We start from the raw sequence: 22416 nt of genomic DNA on the forward strand, positions 1-22416 counted from the left end.
AGCCGTCAGTATAGTGACCCATTAACAAAAGTAACAAAAATATACTTGTATATTTTGGTTATTCTTAAACTTACTTTGTTTGGATCAGCCTTCTTATTGACTCAAATATTTTATTTGTTTTATATGCCACGTATTTTGAATTCTTTCTCTCATTGTTAATTGCTAATATAAGATAAATGAAGAATATTGATAAATTATAAGAAACGTTTGCTCGTTGCAGTACTAAGATCAGGGTTAAATTCCATAGATGTAGTTCTAATATGGGCTCTCGATGCAAAGCTGGGTTCTAATACTTGTGGTAGAGGAACTTTTAGGAGCATTCTCAGATTTCAGACATTTCTGTCTAAGATAAGAGATCTGGACACGAGCTGTGCACTATGCACTGTTTTTTAAAACATTTTTGTTTTGATTTCTTAGATTGAATGGAGAATAAGACAAAATTATTGGCTTTACTTCTTTGTTTTCAAAGCTGTTTCAATATAATTGGGAAGCACTTATTTGAAGAGAAATTGTTTGCAGTCTGGCCAAGCCCAGGACTCTTGTGATCAAATCTGAGGTGCGTCCAGTATACACTGGAAAGCAATTGTAATGGAATTATCTCTAACAAGGGGAAGGAATACTCCTAGAAAAGAATTCATTGGCTAATAAATTTTCCATTCCAACATTACCTACCATGCTAAGTGTTGATTATTAAATTGTTTCAGATCAGGTCCAGGAAGCTGAAACAAAACAATCTCACCTGAAGAATGAACTGAAAAAGCATCAAATTGATATTCCACAGACAAGCATAGTATGGCTTTTTAATTTCCTTTTTTAATTGTTTATTTCACAACAAGCAACATATTTAACACTGTACAAGTAAAGCCAGCTCTCAGCTTGTGTTATATCAAAGAATCAAATAAAATGTGTAATCCATACATACTTATCTACAAAAACTCTAAGGTGTAAACTTAATGGGTCACTTATATGAAGTAGTGCCAAAAACTGTGCTTAATTCCTTATGTAAAGCAAGCTTTCATTTACTGTTCTGACAGTACGCCAGAATACTTATTTGAAGGGACCATTTCTGAAGGTGAGTAGTTAGCTGTATCTGTCCATATGTAGTCCTTGCTTCTTGGCAAAGACTACCAGTAGAAGTGCCAGTTTTGAGGATTGCTACTTATAATATTATACAGATGATTATACATTTCACACATTACTGACCAACGCTGAATTAAAATTAGTAATTTAGAGGTTCAGTACAATATCTCCCATTATCAATTTCCCTGAAAGATGAGTTACTCTTTAAAGAATCTCAAGTATCAGAGGGGTAGCCGTGTTAGTCTGGATCTATAAAAGCAGCAAAGAATCCTGTGGCACCTTATAGACTAACAGACGTTTTGGAGCATGAGCTTTCGTGGGTGAATACCCACTTCGTCGGATGCATGCCCACTTCACCCACAAAAGCTCATGCTCCAAAACGTCTGTTAGTCTATAAGGTGCCACAGGATTCTTTGCTGCTTTTAAAGAATCTGAGACATCTTGCATTGGTAAAGTTTTGAGTTCATTATTGAAATAATTGAATACAGAAATGAAGGTTATAAATAATATATATTATTTTGTCATGAACCAATAAAATCAGTTGGTTTTCTGTGCATTCAACAGTCTGGCCAGTTGGTTTCCCTCTGTTAGCTTACCCTTTAGGCGGAGAGCCTAATTGCAGCCTTCCAAAATTTTGTTCTCACCGCCCAGCTACAATCCTTCCCTCTGACTCTTGCACTTTCTTCAGTTCCTCTTCTGTCTTGGCTTAAGGTAGGCACCTTCATTTCCTCATAAAGCAATTAACCAGTCTGACAGATGGAAAATGAAATAGGCACCTGAATTCTTTCAGCAAAAGAACTATAGTTGTGATGCCACCTCTTGTTTTCCTCTGACACCAACTAGAATAGAGCCATAGTAAGTCTGATCCAGATTGTTGTATGCTTCACAGCAGAAACCTGATTTACAGCTAGGTAAAATCTTTCTGTACAAGATGAGATGATGTACAGTTAACTTTCAGTTTTAATTTACAGTTGCAATATGTTGATTCTCTCATAAAACAAAAGATGTTGGAGCAGGAAGGAGTAAAGAAATCTCCAAGAAGAGCATGTACCCTTTCAAACTATCCCAAAGACAATCAGGATATTTTAGGGAAGGTGAGTTTTGTTAGTCCTTTTCACAAACAATTCCATGGTGAAGAACTTCAAGCTGTTCAGTCAGTAAGCTCCTAAACAAGTTTCTAAGTAACCTCTGGAAAAGCAGCCTCCAGAAAGGGGTGCCAACAGCATCCCATCAGAATTGCCCAGTTATTGTAATGAGCCTTCAGTTGAAGAGGGATTGTGGATAGCAGGAAAAACATAAGTGATCTTGTTTCCAACAAGTATTCTTTACTTCTGTTGTACAGATTGCACATTTAGCACAGATTGAGGATGACAGAGCAGCGAAGGTCATCTCTTGGCATATGGCTAGTGATATGGACTGTGTAGTCACCCTAACTACTGCTGCTGCTCGTCGTATCTTTGATGAAACCCAGGGTCGACAGCAAGTCTTGCCTCTTGATTCTGTTTACAAGAAGACTCTCCCGGATTGGAACAGGTAAAGGAAAAAAATTGTACTTTTTGTTTTCCTGGAAAACTTTTCCTTCACTTATTTTTTTTTTCTAATTTTGTTTAACCTTTATATTAGCAAAGAATTCTAGTTAGAAAATGTCTTCACAATCATGTTAACTAGCAGGAATGTAGCTTAAAATCTTAAGTAATATCCCAGTTTTATAAATTTAACTTCGTATTGTTACTTTCTATATTCTAGAAGAAACTTTTCTCTTATAGTACAGGAGACTGTATATAACTCCTTTACAATTAACAAAATATTATTGGATAATGTAATGGTACATAGAATTAGATATTTGGACCTATCACTTAGTACTTTGAAACCCTAACTTTTTCCGTTCAAATCATGAGCATGTTCCCGGAAATCATCTGTAGTCATTCAAATTACTATACTGATCCATTTCCTGGAAGGAGACGATGCAATGTAGAATTTCAGGTTTCAGCTATGCCCCAAAAGGAAACTAAACTAATAAATTTAAATAGATAACATTATATGCCTTTGCTATTTAAATACACTAGTACTTAAGTATCTTGGGTGGGTGGGTGGCATGGTTTTTAAACTGTGTTAAACTGTGTATCAAATCCGGCCTACATAGGACTGTTACATTCAAAAGTAACTCTTGAAGTCAGATCAGTTCAATTATATATCACTAGGAATTTGGGTTTCTTCAGGTGATATGTATTAATGTTGGGAACTTCCAAGTCCTGGTATTGAAGTGTTAATATGTAGATCAAGTATAGTTTCCTGTTTCTGATTAGTGTGTCAAAAACCATGGTAGAATAAAATAAAATGTAATTTGTTTTCTTTTTTCAAAACCAGGACTTTACCTCACTTACGAAATGGAAGAAATCACTTCAGACCTATTGGAAACCCTGTATTTGCCAGAGATTTGTTAACGTTTCCAGAGAATGTAGAGCATTGTCAGATAGGTAAATGTCACTAAAGAAATATTATCTTAATTTATAAACGGAGGAGACTCAGAAACCATACCAAATCATATAGTGAGTGATCGCCATTAAAATCTTTACAAATTTGCCTTTTACGAAAGCGATCACATAACTTGTGTTAGAGAGAATGACAGTAATGTTAATTTGCAAATGACAAGAAGATTTTAACAATGACCACTATTACCTTTCTTCATTCTTGATTGTCATTCTCCTACTTTCTCTTCCATATATTTAATTTTAAAACAAAAACTTCAGCATTATCTCATAACCTCCAGTTTGTTTCAAAATAATTGGAGTCAATCTTGATATAAGTTTTAAAAATATTTTCCAAAGTACTATGTTACACTGTTTGCTGTTCCTTGTCTTTTCAAAACTATGTAGGGTATCATATCACCTCAGACCAAGATACATCCTAGCTGGATTATGTATAATCATACCTTTTCTAGCAATATACTATTTCAAACCCTGGCTTTCTTAAGCTTTTAAAGATCTATCCAAAACTAAATAGTATCTGATATTTTTTATCACGTTACCAGTGTTGAAGCATTCCTCTCCAATATTAATCAAAAAACAGTTTTCCTTTAAATCTTTTCCCAAAGTTATGCATCTGCCTTCATTTCACTCAGATTCTACTTTTCATGAACGTTCAAATGATAGACTATTGCTTAGGGGTTGGCAATAATTTTCTGGTGTTGCAATATTACAATAAACATTTTCCAGCAGTCTTCCAAGGGAAGTAGTAGAAACCACAATGCTTGAAACATAGAACAGAAGACTGAACAAAGTTTGACACTTAGAAAATACCTTGTATGGCATAGTCCTTTCCTGTCAGGAGAATAGACTTGGAAAAAAAGTCCATGGATCTTTGATTTCTGTGGTAATGTATGTTTCTTGCTATCTGGAGGATTAACCAAACAACGACAACATTATGGAAGGAATAGAGAGAATACTCCTGGAATAAGAGTTCTTTATATGAGTCTTCACAGCAGTTGTAATCAGTTGATCTGCTTAAATTAAATGCAAGTGCAGTAACCTTACTTCTCTTCTGAAGATTTCAAGAGATAATGTTGTGGGGGAAGTATACTTCCAGCTAAGTAATCTTTCAGTAGCGTCCTTATGGATGCTCCACTTCAGGTGCGGCATTTTTCTTCCATTGGAGACGTTCAGTAGCAATGCCTGTTCAGCCCATGCGTGCTCCATAAGCATCCTCATGCCTACACAGAGGTTTTATAGGACTGCATGGGCCAATTGTCCTCAGTTCCTTCTCAACCACCTGGGCCAGAGATGGAGTGGTTTAGCCTTCCCACTTGGTTGGTTGTTAAGCTTGCCTTCTAATTTAGTTTAGCCCTTATTAGTGTTTTGTTTAGTTTATTTCTTTCATTTGGAGGGTCTTTATTTTATTCCCTTATTTTTCCCCTTACTACCTCTGGGGGGGAGGGAGTGAGACCCTTTTCCTCTTTTACGTGGGTATGTTGGGATCACCAGGATTCGAGCATTGTCTCACTTGTCCAAATACTATCCTGCTCAGTGACAGACATTCCTGTTGTATTAGTCTCTGGGGGACATGCACATCCCTCAAAAGTGTAACTTCTATGTAGCCCTCAAGAGCAGGGCTAGGAAAAAGATGACAGATCAGACTCAAACTTTTCAAGATGGAGCGGTCTCTTCATCATGCCTCTGATTCAGGTCAGAGGACCCATCGTGTGCATCAGCCACCAGGTGAGCTTATTGCCCTGTCTGTATCGGCACCACATTCACCCAGACCTTTGAAGGAGAAATTGTCAAAAAGTACTGGAAATGCCTCTAAGAAAAGGAGTTCCAGGTCTCCTCATAGACAGTCTATTTCAAAAATATCTGTCTCCACTGAAACTAGCTGTTTCTGAATCCTCCTTCCTTTGTTGGGTACTGTTGAGACTTCAGACTCCTTCAGTACTGATAGGTCTCCAAGACACTACGTTCATCTGAGAACTACAGTTCCAAACGTACTTTGATGCCTAAACAGTCTTTTGTACCACCTAAGCATGATCAGAGCAGCAGGAGAAACAGGCCTGCTACTAGCAGTACCAATGGACCCTCTTTTGCAACCTTTGGTGCCTAGCCACATGACCTCAGTACCACAGAAGGTTAAATTGCCTCAGGCTTCACACTCTTTGAGGCATCTAGTATCATTGGTACTCACACTTCTACAAAGGACTTATCAAAGTAGGTTCCTCTTCTATCTTCATTATCTCACTTGGTGCCACAGGACTTTAGGTATTCCAAAGATCTGCATGTCTCTGATGACCCAGTATCTCCCCTCTTAATGGGTACCAAGCACCTATCAGTACCAGGATTGTCATGGTCACCAGAATTACAAATCTGTCTGCTGCCACTGGATTTTCCACCAGTTTTGGAGCAAGGTAGGGCTCCTCTCTGGACATCGTAGAGGATTTTTCTTCTGATTCCCATGTCTCTATCCAATATTCCCCTACCTATCACTACAGGGAGAAGAACTATTAGTGTGAATGGCACATTCCCACTCCTCCTCCATAGTATGAACATCAATGGGTGCCACCTCCAGTGCCTTATCGCCCCCTCCCCCACTGGGGACCCTTGGGACACTTACCATCAACAGTGTTGGTCTCTCTCAAAGGAACTATTGGAACAGGCAGACCCCTACTTTTCCTTAGTTGCAAGAGGAAACATTTTCCACCCACAACCATGACCTCATCTTCCCCAGATGAGGCTGTGATGGCTCTTCCTCTTTCCTTGGCCATGAGTTCAAAGAATTGCAGGACCAGGTGAAACAGATTGCAGGCTCATTGCAGATCCAACTAGAGGAGGTCCAAGAATCTCAACATAAAATCTTGGACATTCTGCAAATGTCACCTTCTGTGCACAAGTGGCTCTACCTATAAATGAAGCCCTCCTATATCATGCCTAAACCATCTGGCAGACCTCAGCAATGGTGCCCAACACACACAAGATTTGGTAAAAAGTACTTTGTCCCAGCAAAAGACTCAACATTTTTATTTTCAGATCCTGCACCCAGTTTTTGGCAGTTGAAGCTGTAAATGAACACTGCTGACAGCCATGACAGGGACCTTTTTCACTGTAAAACCTATTAATCTGTGCCCTTGCAATTTAGGATTGTGAATTACCAAGTGCTCATGGCAAAGTACAATCACACTAATTTTTCAAAATTTACTTCTTTTATTGAACATCATAGCTGAAGGTCAGCTATTGGCTCAGACTCCGCTATTAGCCTCCTTAGATATGGCTGATGCAGCAGCACACTCCATCTCCATGGCTACTATTATGTGGCAGGCATCCTGACTGCAGCTCTCGAGATTCCCTTGGGAGTTTCAGAACACAGTTCAGGACCTTCTTTTTGGTGGAATCAAACTCTTTGCAGACAATTGACGGATAATTACAGACCTTGAAGGATTCCAGGGCCACATTTCAGTCACTTGGAATCTACACGTTGCAAACAAACATAGATTTAGTAGATCTCAGATAGCATCAGATTCTATCCCACACAATTCTTGGGTTTCCAAAGACCCACTGAGCCACACTACATCTGTTTCGACCATGCAGCCACCCTCATCTTCAAAGCATCAATTTTGACAGACTGGTTAAGGGTCCCGATCAGCCCCCGTTTATGATCTTTCTGCTGAAACTTTTTGCTGCATTTACCCATCTTCCTCCGTTTAGGAACCGCTTCTCCCACTTCCAGCTGGCATGGAAGCAAATTATACTCCGGGGGGGGGGGGAGGGGCGGGATTCTGCACCACTGCGCACTCAGAGAAGCCTCACAGATTTTTTTTTTCTCAGCAGAATCTATTTTCTGCTGGAGAAGTGCTGCAGTTACACTTTTCACCCACCAGGGATTGCTGTGGCACCAAAAAATAGGGCAGCCAGCTGGCAGAGAGGCTGCTTTCCTCACTGCAGGGCTAGGTGAGGAGGCACAGGATGGACAGAGCAGGACACACGGGGCTACTGGGGGGTCATAGACTGGGGTTCAGAAGGGCTAATGGAGGGGACAGACTGGGCCAAGGGCTCAGGAGCTAATGGAGTGACAGCATTGATCCAGGAACTGAATAGGAGGGGGGCTTCAGGGCCACATGGGGTCAGAGATGTGTGGCTGCAGGGGCACATGGGCCTGGGGCAGATGTGCCTGACTGAATGGGAGAGGCTAGGGGTCTGCCGAGGTCTGCATGGGGGAGGCTCTCCAACTCTCTAACAATCCCCCCCACCCCCTCAAAATAAAAACCTGTTTTCCCCCACACACACACACACACCAAACCTCCAAGTTCACTCCCAGGCTCCTGCCCAGCGATTCAGATCATCTCTTACCCCTGATTCCGCCAAGCCTTTCCACTGCTTCTGAGGGGTGTGCGAAAAACATTTCTGTATTATAGTTTAATTATTACTCAAAGTTCTGTATTAATATGCCAAGTATGGAATCTATTTGTCAAAAAAAAATTTCCTAAATCTTTTTGTTTTGTTTTGTTGTTTTTTGGATTTTTTTGGTCTGTATTGTTAGACATACTTGCTGACAGGTATTTTGAAATAAATTACCAAAATAATTGAAACTGGTGTGACTAAATTGTGCTATTTTGACAAATAGAATATTGCAGAATTTTAAAATATGCACAGAATTTTTATTTTTTTGGTGCAGAATTCCCCCAGGAGTAAGATTACATTGGGCAGTTGGGTGCTGGTGGTCATTAGATCAGCTTACTCCATCCATTTTACATCTTTCTCTTCCCCAGCCCCTTCCCTGTCCCTTTGCAGGGACCTCTCTAATGAGCACTTGCTGAGACAGGAGATTGACTTCCTCTACATTCAGAAGCCATATAACGGATTCCTGCACAGAATGGGGGTGGGGGAAGGGGTTTTACTCCCAGTACTTTATGGTCTCAAAAAAGAATGGATGTTGAAGACCTTTTCTAGACTCTTAAACAGCTTTGTGAAAGCACAAACGTTCAAGAAGATGACTCTTGCAGCTGTAATTCTATAGTTGAATCTTGGGGATTGGTTTTCAACCCTCAACCATTAGCACGCATATTTCCACAACCTCTCTAGGCAATTTATTCTAGTGTTTAACCACCCTGACAGTTAGGAACTTTTTCCTAATGTTCAACCTAAACCACCCTGGCTGCAGTTTAAGCCCATTGCTTCTTGCTCTTACCTTAGAGGCTAAGATGAACAAGTTTTCTCCCGCCTCCTTATGACACCCTTTTAGATACCTGAAAACTGCTATCATGTCCCCTCTCAGTCTTCTCTTTTCCAAACTAAACCAACCCAATTCTTTCAGCCTTCCTTCATAGGTCATGTTCTCAAGACCTTTAATCATTCTTGTTGCTCTTTCTCTGGACCCTCTCCAATTTCTCCACATCTTTCTTGAAATGTGGTGCCCAGAACTGGGCACAATACTCCAGCTGAGGCCTAACCAGCGCAGACTAGAGTGGAAGAATGACTTCTCATGTCTTTCTCACAACACACCTGTTAATGCATCCCAGAATCATATTTGCTTTTCTTGCAACAGCATCACACTGTTGACTCATATTTAGCTTGTGGTCCACTATAACCCCTAGATCCCTTTCTGCTGTACTCCTTCCTAGACAATCTCTTCCCATTCTGTATATGTGAAATTGATTGTTCCTTCCTAAGTGGAGCACTTTGCATTTGTCTTTGTTAAACTTCATCCTGTTTACCTCAGACCATTTCTCCAATTTGTCCAGATCATTTTGAATTATGACCCTATCCTCCAAAGCAGCTGCAATCCCTCCCAGTTTGGTATCATCTGCAAACTTAATAAGCGTACTTCCTATGCCAATATGTAAGTCGTTGATGAAGACATTGAACAGAGCCGGTCCCAAAACAGACCCCTGTGGAGCACCACTTGTTATATCTTTCCAGCAGGATTGGGAACCATCCATAACTACTCTCTGAGTATGGTTATCCAGCCAGTTATGCACCCACCTTATAGTAGCCCCATTTAAGTTGTATTTGCCTAGTTTATTGATAAGAATATCATGAGAGACCGTATCAAATGCCTTACTAAAGTCTAGGTATATATCATCCACCACTTCTCCCTTATCCACAAGACTCATTATCCTATCAAAGAAAGCTATCAGGTTTGTTTGACACGATTTGTTCTTTACAAATCCAGGCTGGCTATTCCCTATCACTTTACCACCTTCCAAGTGTTTGCAGATGATTTCCTTAATTACTTGCTCCATTATCTTCCCTGACACAGAAGTTAAACTGGTCTATAGTTTCCTGGGTTGTTTTTATTTCCCTTTTTTATAGATGGGCACTCTTTCCCAGTCTTCTGGAATCTCTCCTGTCTCCCAAGATTTTCCAAAGATAATAGCTGACTTGAGGCATCTAACTTTTCTAAGTTTTTTTTTTTATTTTATCTTCTAAACCTACCCCCTTTCCATTAGCATTCACTATGTTAAGCATTACTTTAGACTTCTCGGTGAAGACATACGTGGTATCTTGTGGCATCATACAGATACCCACATGGGTCATCAGTAGGACTGGAAGCTTTGGATCTATCAAACATACCTCCATCATCTGAATTCCTGGAGTAACTGATAGAAGTTATAGGCTATCCTCTACGTGAACCAGCACGAGAGATGAATGGGACATTTTGCTTGTGAGTGTCACAGGAATTTGCTAACAGTAGACTAATAGAGGAATGATGAGTCTCAGGAATATTGTGTTCCATTCCAGGCTCTTGAGGAGAGTGTTCTCTAGTGGGCACAGTCTTTTACCCATTCTCCTCAAGTGTGACCCCTCTTGCCTCCTCCCCTCCTACTTGGTTGTCCCAGACTTGTCTCATCCCCTCTGTGGCTTCTTGTCCTAGTCCCATTCCCAGTCTCCACTGCTCAAGCTTCTCTGGTCCCAGTCTCCTTTTCCCATACCATCCCAGTCTCTCCCCACCAATCCTGGCCTCCAGTTGCCCAACCCCACCCATGTTTGCAGTCCCCATTGGCTCCCAGTCCCAGTCTATCTCCCTCAAGCTCCTCAAACTTCAGTTCCCACTACCCCATGGTTTCTTGTCCCAATCTCTTTGCCCAATTGCACCCAGTTGTGACAGATCAGAGTAGCTGTATCTTTATTCCCCCTCTATGGTCCACCAAGGGCACCCACTCATGCTTCCAGCTCCCTGGCCATCACTTCAAGTGGAGACACGTCTCTCCCCCTTGATTGTTCCCTCCCACCCCAGGCTGCACTTTCTTGCCTACACTGAGAATTCCCTGTCTAAGCAGGCTTGCTTTGCTTTCTCCTCAGAGGCTATAAACAGTGTAATTGCCCATAGGTATAAGTTACCACACAACCCTTTCTAAGCAAGCACATTTATTCTTCAAGTGAAATCATTACACAAAAAACATTAAAACAATTAAAAAAACACTACACACATGCTAATAAGCTTATCTGAGATCACCCCAACTCCAACAAGTCTCTGACAGGAGATCTGTTCTTCAAACTCCCATCAAGAGGTTTTTTTTGTAGTCACAAGTTCATAACAGCTGCTAGCTTAGAACAAGCATCCATGAATAGGTCAAGTTCTTCCAACCCTTCCCCCGAAGGAGTGGCGTTTCTCTCGGACAGAATGTCCCATCCATGTGCTGGATAAATAGGCCCTTGGCCCATTTAAACTCAGGCTATTAAGGAGAGGATTTCCTGACAGTCTGTTGGTTCTCTGGAGAGTCCAGTTTGAACGAGTACATCCAAGCCTCTCCAGGTGCTGGTTACTCTCTGGAGTATTACAATCTGAATGAATTTACCTAGTCATCCTTCCCGTTCTTAGCTCCTGGAGGGATGTGGTCTCCATGTAATTACTTACAATCCCTGGTCCACAATAAACTTAATTCAGTAAGGTTTGTCCGGAATATTGCAGGAAATTACCAGTTCTGTCACACCAATCTCCCCACCATCCCCAGTCTCCTTGTCTCAATCCAATGCTCCACTAAAGATTGGGCTCTTATTCACTCTGCATGTAAATCAGATGGTTTCTTCCTCCATGCTGCCTGGGCCCAGCAGCACAGGGCCAAAAAAGAGGCTGCCTGTCTCAGTTCAGGTGTTTGCACTTGGACCATGCAGGGCCCACAACAGTCTGAGTTGCAGCTGCCGGGAAAGTCCTGCTGAACTTCAGGTTGCAGCATGCCCACAGCAGATGGGATCTTTGGGGAATTTAGTGGCATGTACAAATTACTCTATCTTTCAAAGGCTTATAACTTGGCCAAAATTGGACAGATTCTCACAGATTGTAGAAGGCACATCCTTGAGACAAAGGACACCCCACTACCAACGTTGTCAAAGAAGAAACTGACAATTGTTTTTTTTTTAAACACAGGCAAAACAACATTTTTTCCCTACCCTAGTTCTCAGAAATAACTGAAATTCTTGGCTGAAATTTTCCAAAAATATTCAGAGCATGAGGGAGACACATGGCATGGAAATTTCAACCCAAATAGTTAAAAGTTTAGCAAAATTATAAGCAACTGAGAAATGCTAATACCAGTTCTTTGCGTCACTCTTCGCCACCTCGGCTCAACTTCTTGATTCAAAGTAATTGGGTCTGTGCAGTTCAGCTGTCCAGTTAACTCCCAGGCAAAGCACTGACACTATGTTTAGCAGATTTGCTAACATACACAACACCACATTTTCAAATAATGTGTTTGCTCTTAATTTTTTTTCCCCAGACTGAGCAGAGAGGCTTTAATTAGAGGCCTATTCTCTTGAAGCTGGGAAGTGCAAACATCTGAGTTATTCAGCCACATTTCATTTTAAACAATGGAAAGTCCTGCTCATTATCTCCCCCACACACACACTCAAAAATGGCTTAAAAGATTTTGCTCAAACTCTCTCCCTCCCCCCTCATCCCAAATTCTCATATTCAAGTTGACACCAAGCATTTAAGATTTCAGCCCAAACAGTGAATTCAATAAAAAGTAACAAGTGGGGTTATAGTGGCAACAGTTTTGCAACCTTGATTACAATGTTCACTATTAGCACAGTTGTTACTACATTGAAAAAAAACCAGACTTTTTAATCAAAGTGGTAGGATCTTAAAGGTTCAGGCCACTAGACACTAGAGGAGTTTGCCTATGGCTCCCCAGCCCTCCTCTTCTACGTTAGTTTTCACTCTCTTAGAACATTTTATTCCTTTGCATCAGATGCTTCTCCTATGATTGAGTGGCACTCTCAATCATGTCTTTCTGACCTGGGGGTTTCCAGAGGTGGAACTTTTTGCCAACAAGAAGTTCAGATAGCTTTGTTCAAGAGGATTGTGGGGCCTTCACTCACTAGGAGATGCCTTCCTCGTCCCATAGGTGAGGAGACTTTATGCATTTCCCCCAATACCTCTAATATTAATAGTTCTAACATGGCCAACACAGCCTGGTATACTTACCTGGTTCACCTGGCTGTTTGCGGACAATCAGCCTTCTGTCCATTTCTTATCTCTTCTCTCAAGATGCCAGTCAGACGCTTCACCCTAACCTGGGAATTCTTTTCCTCAAGACTTACTGTTCTGCAGAGGTACAACAGGTGCTGTTGATGAATAGTAGGGAAAAAATCCACATGATAAAAAATTGAAGAGATTAAACCATTGGTATGACCAGCGGCATTTTTCATCCACTCATTCTTCCCTCTCAGCTCTTCTGGACTACCTCCTGAAATTGAAAAAGACAATATTATCAGATTTCAGAGTAGCAGCCGTGTTAGTCTGTATCCACAAAAAGAACAGGAGTACTTGTGGCACCTTAGAGACCAACAAATTTATTTCAGCATAAGCTTTCGTGGGCTCCAGCTCACTTCTTCAGATGCATAGAATGGAACACACAGACAGGAGATATTTATACATACAGAGAACATGTATGTATATCGGCATTCCATCAGAGTCTGCTTGACTGCTATAATGGACTTTCCTGTCCCAGTTAAGCATTTTTTGGTGTTCGCTCATCCCACAACAAAGTAATTTATCAAGGGGTCGAGGAAACTTGTCCCTCAGATTAAAGAACCTGCTCCTGTTTGGGATCTGAACTTAGAACGTAAGGAGCCCCCTGCAGAGAGACAGGTGTCATTAATCCCTTTGAGCCAATTGTGATCTGTTCTCTCTTTAACCTATTCATGAAGATGGCCTTTTTGGTGGCTATCACCTCTGCCAGAAGGTGTGGCTTTAATGGCAGACCCCCCCCCCCCCCATTTACTGTTATTTCCCCCAAGGACAAGATTTTGTTATGGCTACATCCTGTGCTCTTACATTAGGTGCCATCTGAGTTTCACATAAACCACCTCATCCATCTTTCAGTCTTTTTCCTGAAACCATATCAGTCCAGGATAGATGCTACCTTGTACATCAGAGGGTGTTCGCTTTTATCTGGATAAAACCAAGTCATTCAGGAAGTTTCTCAGACTGTTTGTTTGTAGCAATTGGTGATAGGTCCGAAGGGTCCACGATTTCAACCCAGAGACTCTCCAGGTGGATTTCTGGTTGCATAATATCTAGCTATGAATCTACCAATATACCATCTCCTTCTAGGGCAGTGGTTCTCAACCTATTTACCATTGATGCAGCCCACAATGTGTTATGTGGACACATCTGATAATACTTGTATGGCTCTGAGGATGTCACATGGGCTGCAGCTCTGTTCTCATTGGACAGCAGGTTGAGAAGTACTGTTCTAGGGTATTAGCCCATTCCACAAGACCTCTCTCTGCATCTGTGGGGTTACTCAAACATGTTCCTATTGTGGAAATTTGCAAGGCTTCAGCTTGGACTAATTGAGACATGTGTCTTTGATCAGAGATTTTCAGTAGCAGTTGCCCATTTGGCTCGCACATGTGCCCTGTACATCCTCATGCCCCACATTAAGGCTGTATAGGGCTACACAGGCAAACCAGTCTGAGTTCTTTCCACCACAAACTCACACAGAAGAAACTCTGAAGCAGAGGGGAAGGAGTTGGATATTGGTGCATTTATAGAGATACATGTCTCAAAGAACTCCAGCTACTGCATAAGGTGAGTAACCTCCATCTGTGTCTAAGGGCTGGTCCACACTAAGAAGCGGGGTCGAACTAGGGTACGCAAATTCAGCTACGTGAATAGCGTAGCTGAATTCGAAGTACCCTAGTTCGAACTACTCACCCGTCCAGTCGCCGCGGAATCGAAGTCCGCGGCTCCAAGGTCGACTCTGCCACCGCCATTTGCAGTGGTGGAGTACCGAAGTCGACCGCGGCGCTTCCGGAGTTCGAACTATCGCATCCAGATTAGACACGATAGTTGGAACTCCGAGAAGTCGAACTCACCGGGTCGACCCGGCTGGTAAGTGTAGACTAGCCCCTAGACACAGAGGCAGTCCTAAAACCTTAGTAAATCTTGTGTAATAAAAACTGCAATTAAATAAAAATACAATAAATTCTTATGGGCTGAAATGCCTCCTACCTACAACTTGCAACTTACATTCAGAGTTTTTTTACATCATAAATGTCACCTTGAGTTTCATTATTGTTCATTTTTTGTCTTTTTGCTAGAGAATTACATTGTAAAAAGCTGTTTTATATTTAAATTACAATAGATATAGCATCTTAGCTATAATATAGCAGATACATTTTAAAAATTCAGTTAGTGGTTATGCAAGCTTCTATTAAGAACTGGTACTGCTTCTTTTAAGCTGTTGTTTTGAGTTGTCAATATCATTTTGGACATTTAATTTACTATAGACTAATACATGTTTAAAGTATTTTATTGCTGAGAAGTTTCACCATTTGACAATTCATTACGTTTACAGTGTTCGGGATGCTCTTAGGTGACACCATCATTATTGACAATTTGGATGCTGCCAATCATTACAGAAAGGAGGTATGTACTGTACCTTCAGGTGTTTGTGTATTTTGCTTAAAGAAAATCCTGTTGGGTTACAGATTTTGTATACTTATGAATGTACAGGGACAGATCCTAAACTTGTGTAAATTTTCATAGCTTCATCAACTTAACTGGAGCTATGACAATATATATTAGCTAATGATCTGCCCCAAAATGCTTTTCATTCAGAAATCCCAATGCACTTCACAATGGATGCAGTCTATAGTATCAATGTTGACAAAATTGTCTGGGGTTTTTGTTTTAATTAAAAAAAAAAATACTACCATATGAGTGTTGTTGTATACCATGGAGCTAGCCAGATGGTGTCCTCTCTGTCCTTAGACTCTCCCTGAAATGCTCAGAATCTCTTGCTTGGAGTGGGGGATCCTCAGTGGAGGGGGCATACTGAACATGCCAGTCTGACTGTGAGCTCTGTGCTCTGGCCGTTCAAGGCTCAGCTGGCTGTGAACAGGCAGATCATAATTCACCTTCCAAAGTTTCTGCAAGTGACAGAGTATGCAGGGTTGGCACTTTAAAGGAAATGTAACTATACATTTAAATAGAGCAAGTTTGCTCTGTAATTTTGAGATGCAATAGACATGATGCCATTTTTACAGAATCACTTTTCAGTGTAGAACCACCTGCATTATAATGTAATAAAGGTCACTGTAAAACTGTGGGGTCCACCACGACTGGCCCACCACTACTGATGATTAAGCTTTTCCTTTTAACAGATTTACTATACCTACATACTTTTTACCTATGAGATTTATTTTTATACCTATGTAGGTTGTAAAAATCACACATTGCCCAACATTACTGACTAGGGAAGGAGATAGAATTCGCAGCAATGGAAAGTTTGGAGGCCTTCAAAATAAAGCTCCTCCAATGGACAAACTCAGAGGAATGGTATTTGGAGCACCAATGCCAAAACTTTACAGTACTCTTTCTGGACAGATAGGTAAGTTCACAAAGTAGTGATAATGCCCCAAACATTATTTACTGTGATGTTACTTGTATATTTTTTTGTTACATCTGTCTAAGGTAAGAAGTGATACTTTGTTAGGTGCAAGATTGTCTTTTAAAGTATTACTGTACAGTCACTTTTTTATGACTACAAATTGAAAATTTGGCCTCTAAACTCTGTCATAGCGTTTCTTCAAGAAAAAGAGAAATAACAAAAAAAATTTTTTTTTAAATGTTTCCTGTTTCATAGGTGTTACTAGTAAGAGAGCGTTGTGCTGGGTTATCACCCCCGCCTCCTGGGTGCAGTGTGGGAGCCGTGGGAACCATTTTGCCTCCTAACCATTCAGCTGGGCTGCTCTCTCTCACACTGCTCTGCTGGTGATTCAGCCAGCCTCTCCAGGCCCTGTTGTTATCCAACATGACAGCAAGTGGTACCACCCACCCAACCGAGTTACCTGAGTGCTTTACGTAAGCCACTAAAGAACAGACAGAAGACGACAGTCAATTTTCCAGCTCCCCAGCCTTTCACCTTTGCTGGAGTATAAACCCAGTATTATACTGTCTTGCACTGCACAAGGATCTGTACAATGCAAGCTCTTTAGTATAGTTCACTTTGCTGTCAATGTGGGAAAGATATGCACAACAAGCCTGAGTTAACCAAGCTGAGATTTTCCCAGACACTTCACTTAAAGACACACTGGTTAAAATAAAACATAAAACAAGTTTATTAGCTACAGAAAGATAGATAGATTTTAAGTGATTATAAGTAATAGCAAACAGATCAAAGCAGATTATCTAGCAAATAAACAAAAATGCAAACGAAGCCTAATGTACTAGATAGATAGAATGTGAAGTAGCAATTTCTCACCCTGATTGATGATACAAGGAGGATTGCAGATTCTTAAGGCACAGACTGTAATTGCTGTGCAGCATGGGTTTGCCTCCCCTGTTCCAAGCCCTTTGTCTTTCAGAGCTTCTTTCAGGTGTTGCGTTATGGGGGAGTGAAGACAAATCATGATGTCACTCCCCACCTTATGTAGGCTCTCCATATGGCAGGAACCCTTCGTTTCAAGCTAAGTTCCCAGCCCCGTTTGTGGGTCTCAGTTTCTTTGTCAGACTCTATCTGTTTAAGTTCCAAAATTCTCTGGTGTGCGGCTGCTTGCCTCTGCGCCTCAATTTCCATCCATTTTAATTCCATAAATCTTTTATGTTTCTTTTCTTTTTCTTCTGCCTGCAATCTGCACAGCTCCAATTTCATGAAAGTTTCTCACACACTCATTTTCCTTCTTTTCTGACCCTACTTCCCTTGCCTGAAATAAGCAAACAGAAAATAACAAGCAGGTAACGTCTTATACTCATCTCATCTCTTGACTCCTTGATCCACTACACTTAACTTTCACTTAAAATCTCCACCAGTGTATGAAGTGCAAAGCTTACTCAGAATAACAAGCTGTGCAGTTCACCCTGCTCGACTATGCCACTGTTGCTGTGCCTCAGTGGGTCACAACTGAGAATACCAAATTCAGGACAAACTGCTGGGAAATAGGGCAGACGTACCCCAAAACTGGTGGATATGTATAAGAAATACCCAACCAGCAACAAAAGTAAATTTCTGTCTCACCACACTGGCTAATCAGTAGTCAGAAAAGCAGTCTCCTAAGGTATCCCAGTGGTACTTGTAACCACCAAAAACTCTAAACTTAATGATGAGTGGTTATTTAAAGACTAGATGCCATTGGGAGTAAAATGTTTTTGAACTGCATGGTGGAAAGCATAACATCCCAACAAATGGATTTTGGAGGTCTTCATATCCGGTTGGCTCATCCATTTCCCATCCATCCCTCCCTCCCGTCCCTCTTCCCTGTCCCTTCAGTGACCCTTTTCACAATCAACTGCTGAGACAAGAGATGTAGTCTCTTCTACATTTAGGAACAATAGAACCCGTCCCAGCTCAGCACAGGGGAAAGGGGTTTTATTCCAAGTACTTTCTGCCCCCCCCCTCAAAATGGAGGATGGAGATCAGTATTAGATCTCAGATGTCTGAAAAACTGTTAAACAGCATATATTCATGATGGTGACCCCTGTTACTATGATTCCCTCCCTATATTCCAGGGATTGGTTTGCAATCCTTGGCCTTCAAAACACCTATTTTCATGTTGCAATTCACCCCTCTCATACGAGGTGTCTTCACTTTAAACTCAACAACAACCATTAGTACAAAAGATAGATTTCATAGGGTCTTCTCTGCATGCAGTAACAGGCATGCAGTTACTTCTCTGCATGCAGTAACTAACGTACCTACAGACAGGTTTCTCACCCTGAAGCAGGAATAGTCCATTATTTTTTGTCCAGGTCCAAATTTCTTGGTTGAGGTATAGTCAAGGTCCAGACTCCAGAGAAGAAAATAATAAAAATAACAATAATATAATAAATAAATAAATAAAAAGATTTAATTGTCCATTCAAAAGCATCTGGCGGTCTGAAATTGGCCTGTGGTCCGCCTATTGACTACCGCTGCCCTAAAGAATCTCATCTCAAAGATTCAGCTCAGCCTTCAAACCTCAGTAAGGCATTGTCTTCAACTATTGGGGCACGTCACGGGGGGCCGCTCAACTTGAACAGTGCCTCATGCTGGCCGTTCTGGGGATTAGCTCTGCCAGCTTGCGCTCTCTTTCTCTCTCCGGTGTTGGCTTCCCTCATCTTGTCTGACTCTGCTTCCCTGCTCACTCCCGGGTCTGCAGCTTCCTCTCTGTGGCCTTCTTCCCTGCAGCCTTTCCCAGAAGAAGCAGTGCCCCCCTCTCTGCAGCCAGCTACCTGGCTTTACACAGGCCCTGCCTGTTCCTGCAAAGGTGAGCCTGTCCTTAATTATCTGCCTCCAGCTTTTATCTCCCCTGCTTGCAGCCTAATTAAGCTGATTGGGCCCACCTGGCCTAATTCAGCTCTTACAGAGTTAGTATGGGGAGTCCACCCCATCACAGGGCACATGGCAGTTTGCATCGGTGTAACCCAAAACGCCAGGTTACATCTTCGATTACTTCAGGGATGGCACAGGACAATCTGTATGCCGAAGAAGCACAGTCTGGACAGACAAGTGTCTGTACCCAGCTGGGTTCTGCAATCAGTGGAAAGACCCTTCAGAGGTCTGTGCATGAGTCCTGTTTGTTCATGATTCCCCTACCACTGTGATAATATCAGATGCTTCCTTTTTGGGATGCTAGGGCACATCTAGTGCCTCACTCAGTCCAGGGCAAACTGTTATCCCAACAGCAGCTTTTCAACATCAATCTTCTGGAGTTGAGAGCAGTCAAAAATGCTTGCTTTTAGTTACTTCAGAGCCAGATCATGACAGACATGTCCTGCATATTTTATATCAATCATCAGGGAAGGGCACATTCCCATTCACTCTGCCAAAGATAAAAGTCTGGAATTGGTGCATAGCCAACCAGATAGTTATCTCAGCTTCTTCCAGGTCTTCAAAATACCATGACCAATGATGATCTCAGCAGGCACTTTTCCCAAAATTATGAATGGGAGCTAGACTCATGAGTCCTCAACAACGTATTCTTACCTTGGGGATTTCCATAGATAGATCTCTTTGCAACTGCTGCTAACAAAGTGGAAGAAATCTTGCATGAGAGTGCCCAGTTCTCCAACCCGACTTTTACAGTGTTTTTCAAGTAAAAGCTATCATCACAACCTCATCCAAAGTTTCTACCTAAGGTGTCTTCTGAATTCCATGTTAATCAGACCATTCATCTCCAGTTTTTTCCCCCAAAATCACATCAGACTAGACAAGAAGATGCTTTCCATACCCTGGATGTAAGAAGGACATTAGCCTTCTATCTGGACAGAACCAAACCATTCAGACAGTATCCTAGACTTTTTTTTCAGTTGCAGACAGATCTGCTATCTCTACCCAGAGACTTTCAAGATGGATCTCAGCCAGAATATTATTGCATGTTATGACTTGGCTGACATTCATCTTCCTTCTAAACTGATAGCTCATTCTACAGTGTCACAATCTACTTCTGTGCATTACTCAAAGATGTTCCAGTTACTGACATCTGCCGAGCTGCAACCTGAACCTTTGTACATACTTTTTCCAACCACTTTGCTCTGCTTCATGCCTCTAGATCAGATGCTGTGTCTATGCCGAGGGTAAGATCAGCATAGCTGCAGTTCTAAGATGTGTGACTTTTTCACACCATTGAGTGCCATAGCTATGTCAGCCTAACTTTTAAATGTAAAGCAAGCCTCAGTAGTTTCAGCTTCATAGTTCTAAAGGAGTAAATAATAATGGAGTAGACACACTGATTTTCAGTAAAATATGACTCAGAATACACAAGAGTAATGGATCTATTAGATAAGGAAGTGCCATCTTTCCAAGTCATTTTTCAGAGTAGACTGATACTTTAAACTAGGGCTGTCGAGCAATTATAAAAATGTATTGTGGTTAATTGCATTGTTAAATGGTATTCTATTATTATTTATTTAAATACTTTTGTATGTTTTCTACATTTTCAGATATATTGCTTTCAATTACAACACAGAATACAAAGTGTACCATGCTCACTTTATATTTTTATAGTAAATATTTGCACTGTAAAAATAAAAGCAATAGTATTTTTCAATTCACTTAATACAAGTACTGTAGTGCAGTCTCTTTATCATGAAAGTTGAACTTACAAATGTAAGTTACGTACAAAAAATAACTGCATTCAGAAATAAAACAATCTAAATCTTTAGAGCCTACAAGTCCACTTAATCCTACTTCTTGTTCAGTCAATCGCTAAGACAAACAAGTTTATATTTTCAAGAGATAATGCTGCCCGCTTCTTATTTACAATTTCACCTGAAAGTGAGAACGGGCATTCGCATGACACTGTTATAGCCAGCGGCGCATTATATTTATGGGCCAGATGCACTAAAGATTCATATGTCCCTTCATGCTTCAACCACCATTCCAGAGGATATTCATCCATGCTGATAACGGGATCTGCTCAATAACCATCCAAAGCAGTGTGGACCAAAGCATGTTCATTTTCATCATCTGAGTCAAATGCCACCAGCGGTAGGTTGATTTTCTTTTTTGGTGGTTCGGGTTCTGTAGTTTCCGCATCGGAGTGTTGCTGTTTTAAGACTTCTGAAAGCATGCTCCACACCTCATCTCTCTTAGATTTTGGAATACACTTCAGATTCTTAAACCTTGAGTCGAGTGCTGTAGCTATCTTTAGAAATCTCACATTGGTACCTTCTTTGCTTTTTGTCAAATCTGCAGTGAAAGCGTTCTTAAAATGAACATGTGCTGGGTCATCATCTAAGACTGCTGTAACATGAAATGTATGGCAGAATTCAGATAAAACAGAGCAGGAAACACAATTCTCCTCCAAGGAGTTCAGTCACAAATTTAATTAATGCATTTTTTTTTAACGAGCATCATCAGCATGGAAGCATGTCCTCTGGAATGGTGGCCGAAGCATGAAGGGGCATACAAATGTTTAGCATAACTGACACATAAATACGTTGCAATGCCGGCTACAAAAGTGCCATGCAAACGCCTGGCCTCACTTTCAGGTGACATAAATAAGACGTGGCCAGCATTATCTCCCGTAAATGTAAGCAAACTTGTTTGTCTTAGCGATTGGCTGAACAAGAAGTAGGACTGTGTGGACTTGTAGGCTCTAAAGTTTTGCATTGTTTTGTTTTTGAATGCAGTTATGTAACAAAAAAAATTTACGTGTGTAAGTTGCACATACACAATAAAGAGAGTGCACGAGAGTATTTGTATGAAATGAATTCAAAAATACTATTTTTTTTGTTTGCCATTTTACAGTGCAAATATTTGTAATAAAAATAATATAAAGTGAGCACTGTCAACTTTCTATACTGTGTCGTAATTGAAATCAATATATTTGAAAATGTAGAAAAACATCCCAAAATTTTTAATAAATTTCAATTGGTATGTCTGTAGGAAAGTTTATCTTGCCCGTTCTGTTTAAGTTCCTGGGC

At 40.9% G+C, this 22416-nt stretch overlaps 1 protein-coding gene across 1 annotated transcript in view; it reads left to right on the forward strand.

The window, feature by feature from the left end:
• The window catches only part of SMCHD1 (structural maintenance of chromosomes flexible hinge domain containing 1), a 185267-nt gene that overhangs the window by 156701 nt on the left and 6150 nt on the right, over positions 1-22416 (forward strand). The window contains exons 40-45 of the mRNA XM_045005127.1: positions 705-790; positions 2052-2174; positions 2423-2613; positions 3448-3557; positions 15368-15438; positions 16231-16402. Coding sequence (XP_044861062.1) covers positions 705-790; positions 2052-2174; positions 2423-2613; positions 3448-3557; positions 15368-15438; positions 16231-16402 — 753 coding nt within the window. The remainder of the gene's footprint in view (positions 1-704; positions 791-2051; positions 2175-2422; positions 2614-3447; positions 3558-15367; positions 15439-16230; positions 16403-22416) is intronic.

The sequence above is a fragment of the Mauremys mutica genome, chromosome 2 (genome assembly GCF_020497125.1).
Source record: "Mauremys mutica isolate MM-2020 ecotype Southern chromosome 2, ASM2049712v1, whole genome shotgun sequence".
In the NCBI taxonomy this organism is placed as follows: Eukaryota; Metazoa; Chordata; order Testudines; family Geoemydidae; genus Mauremys; species Mauremys mutica.